This window comes from Triticum urartu, chromosome 2A, assembly GCF_056163025.1.
Source record: "Triticum urartu cultivar PI428250 chromosome 2A, HENAU_Tu73, whole genome shotgun sequence".
In the NCBI taxonomy this organism is placed as follows: domain Eukaryota; kingdom Viridiplantae; phylum Streptophyta; class Magnoliopsida; order Poales; family Poaceae; genus Triticum; species Triticum urartu.
The window spans coordinates 109272340-109282650 of NC_141874.1; the positions used below are offsets into that span (position 1 = coordinate 109272340).

General features: G+C 49.2%; 2 protein-coding genes across 13 annotated transcripts; both read right to left on the bottom strand.

The window, feature by feature from the left end:
* Positions 1-775: 775 nt before the first annotated feature.
* LOC125536100 (hydrophobic protein LTI6A) lies at positions 776-1785 on the bottom strand. Its single transcript, XM_048699238.2, has 3 exons — positions 1570-1785; positions 1358-1476; positions 776-1046 (listed from the first exon to the last, which is right to left on the bottom strand). Exons 1-2 carry the CDS (start codon positions 1657-1659, stop codon positions 1393-1395), a joined length of 174 nt encoding a protein of 57 aa, XP_048555195.1. The 5' UTR covers positions 1660-1785; the 3' UTR covers positions 776-1046; positions 1358-1392.
* Positions 1786-1934: 149 nt separating this feature from the next.
* Positions 1935-8158, bottom strand: LOC125536098 (pentatricopeptide repeat-containing protein At4g33990-like). 12 transcript variants are annotated; one of them, XM_087543402.1, is made up of 7 exons: positions 5357-8158; positions 4676-5025; positions 4391-4602; positions 4119-4197; positions 3719-3789; positions 3506-3641; positions 1935-3421 (listed from the first exon to the last, which is right to left on the bottom strand). In XM_087543402.1, the coding sequence occupies exon 1, from the start codon at positions 7776-7778 to the stop codon at positions 5697-5699; it is 2082 nt and encodes a 693-aa protein (XP_087399528.1). In that variant the 5' UTR covers positions 7779-8158; the 3' UTR covers positions 1935-3421; positions 3506-3641; positions 3719-3789; positions 4119-4197; positions 4391-4602; positions 4676-5025; positions 5357-5696. The 12 variants fall into 12 exon arrangements, with proteins under 12 accessions (XP_087399528.1, XP_087399530.1, XP_087399526.1 ...); XM_087543404.1 differs by having other exon boundaries at positions 3719-4539; positions 4676-4784; positions 4925-5025; XM_087543400.1 differs by having other exon boundaries at positions 3719-4602; positions 4676-4784; positions 4925-5025.
* Positions 8159-10311: the final 2153 nt, after the last annotated feature.

Here is a 10311-nt window from a genome sequence, read left to right on the forward strand (position 1 = left end):
TGCATCTTCGTGTGGGCGATCAGGTCAGCCTATGTGGGCTTCTATGATGGTTTGAGCCGGATTTTTCGTTAAATTAACTTGGCAACCATCTTCTTTCTTAATGAATCGAGATCCTTGGGAGGGCTTTGAAAAAAAAAGGGTTAGACAACAGATCAGTCTGGCGTGTGCTGCTCGTACACGAGTCATAAATATATTTTCGCATGTGTTCACTGCCACGCGTACCACCCATTTTTCTTTCGCTCGTGGGGAGCTGTCAGGCGGGCCTTGTGCGAGGACGCGCCACTCGTGAGTCGTGACTCTGGCACCTGTCATCGTTGCCTCTTGGAAACGGTATCGGAAGAAAATGAAATACGTGGCGATAAAAATGAGGGTCTTTGACTTGTGGAAAAAAGAAGTAGAGAGAGATCGCGCTGCAGCCAATCCCACTGCGAAACGTGACGGACGCTCACTGTCATCACCGGTTCTCCGTCCGTGATTTCCTCCGGTCCTCCGTCACATCCGTTTGAACGAACTTGAGGGCCAGTTTTTTTCGGCGACTCTCCTAGAATCGTCCCCCTTCCCAGCTTCTTCCAGAATCGAACTAGGTTTAATTATCTAGGATTGTAAAAAACATATGAAGTGATGATCATGGGAAGCTGGGAAAGGGGACGATTCTGATAGAATCACCTAAAAGCCCAGACTTATCCAACGCCACAGCACGGGGAGCTCGCCAACCAACAAAACCAATCGGATGGAACGAGAAATGCGCGAGGAACGCTCGGGAACAACGGAAAACTTCTCCACCAATCAATTGATTGATTAATTAATTAATTAATCAAAGTTCAAAGTACATGGACGACGAAAATGCGCGGAGGAACAACTGGATGGATGGATGCACTACACTGGGGAGGGTGACAGGAGAGGAGGCTAATCATCAAGCACGGACAACACACACAGATGTACAACAGCATGAACACACACATGTAGGCAGGCAGCACCATGAACTGTAGCTCGCATCTCAGACAAACGGCTTGTGCCAGACACAGAACAAGTTCGCCATGGATCACCTGGCACAAACAACAACCAGAGCATCAGTTCAGGAGTTCCTCGAGTTTTCTGAACCAAAAAAGATGGTTCCTCTGCTTTTGGAAGAACAAGCTGCAGGGCGCTTCTCTTTTGGATTTGCAAAATTCATTTTCTTGCAAGATGTATGTTTTCGTGTCAATGGTTTTTTTTTGGCAGGGAAATCCTTTCATACGGTGGACTATATTATCTCCATTTTTTTCTGACAGTAAAATTTCTGTTTGGCAAACTCCCCAGCAGGCAACAACTTGTACTACTAAAAAAATACACCAACAGGAAACATTCGTATGCATACCTAGCGGCAGAGGCAGAGGAGCCCCTCCTGCAGTCCTACTTGGTGATGACCCAGACGGCGTAGATGATGCCGGGGAGGTAGCCGAAGAAGGTGAGCAGCAAGCAGATCCAGAACTCGATCTGCAAAACCACGTTCAGCAGCACGAGAAACCAGTTAGTGATGAGATGAGAGCCTGCTGATAGGACGGGACAGAGTCAAGTCCGGTTACTCACCCCGCAGGCGAACTTGAAGAAGACGCCGAGCGGCGGCAGGATGATGGCGAGGATGATGTCGATGCAGTTGGCCGTCCCCTCGTCCGCCATCTTTCTTCTTCCTCCTTCTCTCTCTCGAAGCGTCCAACGGAAAGCCAAGGGAGATGATGTGAACAAGGAGGGCGAGACAGGTAGGTGGAGTGGAGTGATGCGGTGGTGTGATGCCCAGACGAGCCCGAGTTTATAAAGACGGCGAGGCAACGGGGCGAGGGCGAGGGCGACGGTTGGCGAGGTTACGTTACGTGTCCGGCTCGTGCGGCGGTGATGATGCTCCCATCCCACGAGCCGAGCCAGCCAGGGGGTGGTGGGTTGGATCATGTGGGAAGAATCGGGTGCTACGGCGGTGCCCTCGTGCGGTCGCGCGCCCGCTTCGCTGTTGGTTCGGCTCCAACGGCCGGCGCCGACCCGCGTGGCTCCGTGTCCGCTTTCCCTGCATGGACGCGCCTTCCAACTTAACGTTGAAGGTTATCTGGACTCCCTCCGCGTACTACTCTATCTCAGCCAAATTTGACTGATTGTTCAAGAAGCGACGTCGCCATGCACTTCCAAGAGATCGAAGTGGGAAACAAGGGGCGACAATGGTAAACAACCCACCACCCTGTCCGCCTTTGAAACGGAACGAAGCTGGCATGACAGCAACGTCTACCGGACACACACGCGAAAAGCCCTCATCATGCCCACAGATCAGGCATCCGGGGTGGGTATACCGGCAAGATCTCTTTTGCGCTGACGGGACATTATTACTTCTTAGTGTTATTATGTGATATATACAGCTGTTTGAGCGATAATTAATATGGGACCGAGAGAGTAGCTAGAATGTCCATGGCCTCTTGCTCTAGGAATGGTCCGGACTCTGGAGCTCCATCAATCATACTACAAGAGATTGCGTGATTGAAGAGCCGCCGGGCTGCTAAAATTGGAGACCACTTTCTTGTTATAACGAATCATGACAACTGAGCTGACCTAAACTCGCATTATGGCCAGAGGCCCAGAGCTATGCGCGCGATCGGGACAACCGAGGGGCTGTTTATTCCGTGGCATGTTCTCGTGGATCTAGAGGACGGTTGGACGGGACGGCTAACCTGGAATGAGGACTCAAAGTAAATCGCATACCTGGAAGATCGGTTTATTGATGCCTCTTACATGTTCTCTAACTCAAAAGTCTTTGATGCCCGCGTGCCTGGAAGAAAGGAATGGTGTTGCTTTTAGCAGTAGTATCAGTTGACATTTATGTGATGTTTACAGGAGTAGGTGGCTAGTTCAGCTTCGGTAGGGCATTAGCCAATATGCTAGAACCACCAGCAGCCCAGCACCCCGGTTCACCCAGACCAGAACACACCACTACAAAACAGAAAACAAGCTACATACTGTGGCATTCAGACCAGGACATACGCCGTACTGCATGCTGCATCAAATCAACACGATATGTAGAGGTCGTGGCACAACTGATGAGCGTCTGTCTTGCCAGACGATTTCAAACGCCGAAATGTGGATACCCTGCTGCTGCACGCCAAGCCATTGCCATTGCCCATGAATGGGGCCAGGCCAGACCAGACCCCTACTGGCTACTGCAGAAATTATGAGGATCAAGCAAACGTCCAAGCCCGTGTGTTTCTTGCAGCAGCAACCCTCCCCCTCCTCTCACTGGTGAAACAGGACAGCCAAGCAGTTCATGAACATGAATTCAAGCAGCGCCGGTGGCAGCAGCGTCAAGAGAGGGCGTGGGTCGGCACCTCATAATCAGGAGATCGTTCTCATCTGCCCTGCCCACATGGATGGGCGTGCCACTCATTCAAGCTCACTCCCCGAAGCCCTGCACAATGCAGTAGGACGTGCCAGTTGTTTATGTTTCAGGGAGCCAATGATCATCAGAGCTTAGGCATAAACAAATGCTAACCAGTCTAGTAACCAGCCTAGTGTGGACAAATGTGCAGAGCAAGACTCCAGAACATGTGCTGGCTAGCTTCCATTGCTTCCTCCGGTATATCTGCAGCTGGCGGTTAGCTGCTAAGAACAGGTTCTAGACTTCTAGCCTAGGGTTGATCACAATTAATTTGGTTCATGTATATAGAAACCGAGAATACCAGATTCTGTGGCGGGAGATGGTTACCGTTGCAGGAAGGTAGGCGGCCCAAATCATACCGGCCATTGGAACTTTCGGAGTTGGTGTGCCGATGTGACCTGGATAGGATATGGCAATAAATCATTTCTCTCTTGGATCTTGCAGGCCAACCTGTCAGTCTTACACCATAAGGAACTAAATAAATTAACAAATGGCGATAAAAACAACAGCAGTGGAAAACACAGTGATTTAGCCTGCTTAGTCCTTGAAGACATCACTAGTTGATCCACGAAATCACTTCAAGAGATGAAAACTCACAGAAGCTCTACTTGAACAGTTGGGTCGTACAAGATACAACTCTCCAGAAACAAGTAATAAGATCAAACAGCGACGTTTTCTGCTTTGAAAAGTAAGAAACGATAGGAAGTAGTATGACAAACGGGTGTACCCAGCTCTCCCAAAGCATCGGCATGCATCACCGCCACGGACATAAAAGTCAGTAAGTTAGCAGCCTGTCCCACCAATTCCTGGAAACAGAATGGATCTAACAAAAGCTGTAATAATAGGCCAACTTGCTGTCCTCTGCATATACTTCAGACAGCAGCAACAATCAGATAGGCAGGGAATCCACTATCTGATGTAGACATGCGGTGAGCCCACTCTTTTGCCTAGGCTCAACAATTCCACTGATTGATTATCCTTGTGTATATGTATTCATACCTTGAATCAGAAGAGAAATCTGAATGCTTTACGTGATCCACTTTATTCTTTCTGCTTTTGGCGCTATTTGATGGAAACATTGTCACTGCTGTATGATAGCAACAGGTGAAGAGATTTAAACACGAGCATGCTTTGTAGTATGCTGAACCCTGCGACGAGAGAGACTACATTTAGATGCCTGGCCTATCTGTCGCCTGATCTAGTTGCCGCGCCTGTGGTGAACAAGCTTCAGAATCATGGTAAAACTGATATTTTAAACGATCATTTGTTAATTCAGATAGTTACCGGAAGGGCTTCTGATTTTTCCCTCAAAATCCAATATGCATAGCTCCATATTTTCTTCGCAAACATCAACATCTGAAGTTCTGGACGTCAAACTTGGACTGGATTGTTGCTGTTTCTTCCGAATACCATAAGAAAAAAAAACACTTTGGGTGTCACATAAAAGAACTTCAGACTAGTAGATTGGGAATTGCGATTGCCTGTGACACAAGTACAGAAGAAGTCTGACTGCGCTGGAATTCTGGAAATCACCTGAGCTCAAAAGTATCATTTTGTTTCTTGATAAATGATTTATCATGCCAACAGCTGTACATTACAGTAATAGAGTACTTGGTGAAGTCATGAAAACAATCCTGATAATTACCAAAGAAAATCTGCATTAGAACAGATTAGGTTGATAACGGAGCAATACGGATTCAGGGGTACTAAGCAATCCAGAAAAATAGGTCCCATACCAAAACAGGACTGCAAAATGAAGCTACTCAGCATGTTATATAAAGCCTGATTGCAGTCAAAGAGAATGAAATGTGAAGTTCTAGCCTTAAATAAATTAGCACAGTCTCTGTTTATTCAGTTATAACTACATAATAAATAGCAAAAAGGTGCATAAGACCGTAGGCAAAATGAAGTAATGCACTAATGACTACAAAAGAAGTACAATGCACTAACTATTATCCAGTTCACCTTTTACTCGCCTGGATCCACACACATGGAATTGTTTCCTATGAAGAAAATCTTCTAAGAGCTTGCTGAAGACAGTAGATATTTCTCTGACATACTCTCCCCCAAGCTCGACATTATCTGTGCATATCAGCAGTTATAAACTTGCCTTCTATATCCATCATACGGAACAAAGTAACCATAAGGTGTTTCCTCAAGTTCTGAATATTGGCAGTATAGATGACAGCCTGACATATTTGGAGTGCCTTTTCAGGTGTATTTTCCTCATCAAACCATAAATGGTTCTCTTGGTTTAGCAAAACACGATTAATATATGCAATCCATGACTTATGGTCTTATCAACTTAAATCAAACTGTTTCCTGTTTTATTCTTCAAACTCCTCTCTTCTATTATGGTTCTGATCTTCGTCACATCAGACCACATTCCAGCATCAGCATATATATTGGACAGCAAAATATGATAGCCAGGATCACTGGGGTTCTTTTCAAATATTCTTTTTGCAACTAGCTCAGCAATATCCATTCTGTTATGCACTCTGCAAGCCGCCAAGAGGCATCCAAGAACATCTATTTCTGTCCCTTCCCTCAAACTTGAAATGAACTTCCAAGCATCGTCAAGTTTCCCAGATCTGCTGTAAAGATCAACAACACATGAGTAATGCTCCTTATCTGGGGAAATGTTGTAGTCTTGTAACATGGAATCGTAAAAGTGCAAGCCCTGCTCAGTAAGGCCTGCATGACTGCAACAAGATAGTAGAGCCACAAAAGTGACTTTGTCAGGAGCAATTCCATCTCTCTTCAATTGATCAAATAACATTATGGCTTGATCTTCATGGCCATGCTTTCCCAAAGAAGAAATCAATGTGTTATATGTGGCAGTATCTCGCTCTGTCATCAGCTGAAAAATATCTTTGCCCATTTCTAGGCAACAGCATTTGCAATACATATCTATAAGCGCGTTACTAACTGAGCAGATAGAACTCATATCATGCCTAACGACATAAGCATGTAGTTCCTTACCCTGTATGAGCCTGGAATGGTGATTGCATACTGGAAGAACTGAAATAACAGTCACATGATCAGGTTTAAATCCTACTTTCTGCATCGCCCTGAATGCACACAGTGCAGAATCTGTATCCCCATTCACACCGTATGCTGCAACCACTGAATTCCATATGACCAGATCTTTCTTTGGAATGAGCTCAAATACGGTTCCTGCCTCCCCAATGAATCCTTGTCTACTGTAGAAGTCAATAAATGCGCTCCCCAGAAACTTGCTCTGGTCAAGTCCATGTCTTAAGGAGAAGCCATGAACCTCTTTTCCATGCCTGACTAACTTCAGGCCAGAAAGACTCGGAAGTATACTTGCCATGGTATTGGAATTTGGTTTTAACCCTGAAGCAACCATTTCAGTAAACAAACTGACACTCGCATGATACATCCCGTTCTGCGAATACCCCGCAATCAATGTACTCCAAGAGACGACATCCTTGAAATCGATAGAACGGAACAAACAATCAGCCATCTCCAGACAGCCACACTTGCAGTACATATCAACCAGAGCATTTGAAACACAGTTATCATCAGCAACTCCACATCTTACCGCGCATCCATGCAACGCCGTTCCAGCTCGCAACTCTTTCACCCTGCCACACGCTGGGATGACAGTGGCAATGATCACGGAATCAGCCCAGAACCCTTCGGATCTCATCCTACTGAACAAACACATCGCATCGAGCCAATCTCCTGCATGCACAGCTCCTCCGATCATCGCAGTCCACGCGGCCACATCCCTTTGCTCCATGCTCTCGAACACACTCCTCGCCTCGCCCAAACACCCACACTTGGCAAACATGTCCACGAGCGCGCACTGCACAAATACATTGGGCTTCGCGTCACCACAGGCAACTCCTGCCTCCACATGCTCTCTTATCATTCGGCCCTGCTCAACCGCTCCAAGCGCGCCACACGCCTTGATGACGGGCGGGTACGTGAAACCATCCGGCGCAGCCGAGCCATCGTCGACCATTGCCCGGTACGTCTCCAGCGCCTCGGAGAACCGTCCGGCGTCGACGAGGCCCTTGATCGCGGCGTTCCACGCGAAGGAGTTCCTCCTGGGCATTCCGTCGAGCAGACAAAGCGCGTGCTCGATCTGCCCGAGCCTAGCATACACTTGCACCAGCTGAGCGGCGAGTACCGCGCCGTGGCGGTGGCCGCCGACGAGCACAGCGGCGTGCAGCCGCCGGGCCTCGGCGAGGGCGGGGCCTGACCGCAGCCGGAGGAGCAGCGACGAGTGCGAGACGGGCGAGGCGTCCGCGTGAGAGCCGCGGCGATGCGCGGCGGAAGGGGAAGCGGGAGCCTTCGCCGGCGAGGCAGGAGAACGGAACCGCCGTCTGAGCCCGTGCCTGACGGCGGAGAAGAGCATCGAGGGGAGCCTCCGGCACGGCGGCGCCGCGCGTGGTCTCAGCCCAGAAGCAAGTCACTTCAGAAGCTTCAGTCAAGCGCGGGACCTGATTACCTGACGGACTGCCATGTCAGTTTTCGTTTCATTTTCATGTCCGCCGAAACCTTTGAAGCCAATGCCGCGGTCCTGGCACCCACCGCCGCCATTGCCGACATAGCCGCCGCCTCCGTCGTCACGGTCTTTGTAGCCGGTGCCACCATTGCCGCTGTAACCACCGAGGACCGGCAATTGGATTTGGATACGAGGAACCAGCTGGTGAAGCATTTGGCAGAGATCCTGAAGCTGAAGCCGTGGTGTTCGTGGATACTAACTGCAATGTGATCTCGAAGTAGGAGCAACTGTAAATTGTTTAATATGTGTGCACGTTATGTACTTGTATTTTTATTTTCTGTTGTTCAATCAAGACTACTTGATCATACGGTGCGATTACGAGGGACGCAGATGAACAAGCAGCTAAGGGCGTCGAGCTAGGCTGAGGAGGTGATCCGTCATTTTTTTTCCTTTGGTGACTGCTGTGGTGGTGTCGAAGGCAGGTGACGGACGTTGGTTTAAGCTTAGTGATGTTCTACTATCTTTTCAATTTTGTCATGTCGGCTTTTACGTGACTTGTAATTTAATCTTTATGATATGAATGTGACACGTATTACCATGAAAAAAAGGGTAGTCTCATTTATTTATTTTTTGCGGAAATAAAGGCAGTCTCAATGCCTGCAAGGTAGTATAGTGTAGCATGCTGCATAAAAAAAGTAACGTGACTTTATATTATATTTATAATGAGAAAAGAAAGTAAATTTAGCTACACTCCTAGCACCGAAACCAAGAAAACTACTGTAGCTTGTGTGAAAATCATTGAATTCTGCTCTCACTGTGGGAGGTTCACATATTATGGGGAAGGCTGTCACGACTGACATGGTGGATCCGAAGTGCCCGGAGGAGAAGGACTCGACGGTCCCAGTGGTTGGTGGACTGTGAGGCCGAGTGGATTAGTTTGGTCGGTTCGGTTGGGCCTATGCTTGACCTTGTGGGCTGCAGCCGTCTCATTCTTGTATAACTAGGCCTTCTCTGTGTAAGCTGAGGATATCGATGAAGTGGATATTGAATCGGCCGTGAGCGAGGAGCTGATCTTCTCCTCCGGAACCCTAAATTCCTTCCCCTCCCCTGCCGATCCCCTTTCTCTTCCCCACTCCAATCCCTTAATAGATCGGGCCCGTTACATCTGGTATCAGAGGTCAGGCGACCTGGAGACGGCGTACCCTCGCCCGCGCTACAGCATGAAGCAGGCTCTCAAGACGGCGGCGATGGAGGAGCAGCTCGCGGCGCTGATCCAGTCGGTCAACGAGAGCCGCGCCGCCAACGACGCCAAGTTGGAGGCGATTCAGCAATCGCTGGAGCTTTGGCGCCCTGCGGTCCAGAATCTCCAAGGCCAACTCGATGAACTCCGTACCCAAGTGGGTAGGATCACGCTCCATCCCGTGCTCGCGAATCCGTCATCCATCCCGGAGAAGCAGCCGCGACGGCCAGCGCCCCCCCCCCCACCGGCGGCCGATCTGGGGCAACAACATGGGCCAAGTGGCCACGATGAGGTCTTCAACTCCGGGGGCTTGGTACATGGGGTGGTCACCACCCTGGCACCGCCTCCGGTCAAGGGTGCGTGCTCTAATCCCTCTGAAACTCGCACTGCCATAGATCTAGATCAACCCATGTCGGGCAGCTTGGTGCAAGAGCAAACCCCCTGCCTTACTCGCACCATGCGCACTGGGCACTGCCGAAGATGGATTTCCCATCTTTCGACGATGTAACACCCCGGATGTAACTTTCCCTATTTGTACTCCAACTCTTGCCGTTTCCGGCGTTAAGTTATATTTATTTCCTCGGGTTCAGGTTTTTGTCTCCGTGTGTTGTTTTCATTGTCATGCATATCATATCATGTCATCATGTGCATTGCATTTGCATACGTGTTCGTCTCATGCATTCGAGCATTTTCCCCGTTGTCCGTTTTGCATTCCGGCGCTTCGTTCTCCTCCGGTGGTCGTTTCTAACTTTCTTTCGTGTGTGGGGATTAAACATTTCCGGATTGGACCGAGACTTGCCAAGCGGCCTTGGTTTACTACCGGTAGACCGCCTGTCAAGTTTCGTACCATTTGGACTTCGTTTGGTACTCCAATGGTTAACCGAGGGACCGAGAAGGCCTCGTGTGTGTTGCAGCCCAACAACCCTCCAATTTGGCCCAAAACCCACCAAACTCTGCTCCATGTCCTAGAGCGTTCGATCAAGATCGCGTGGCCGAAAACCGCACCTCATTTGGACTCTCCTAGCTCCTCCTATGCCTATATATACACCCCCCTCGAAAATTTGCGGATCCCCTCTCTAAACCCTAAAAAATCCCTCTCCGCCGCCGCCGGACAGCGTCCGCGCGAGCCGGACGTGTCCGGATCCCGCCGCCGCCAACCAGCCGCTGCCACCTATCCCCGGGGCCGGACCGCTTTGCCGCCGC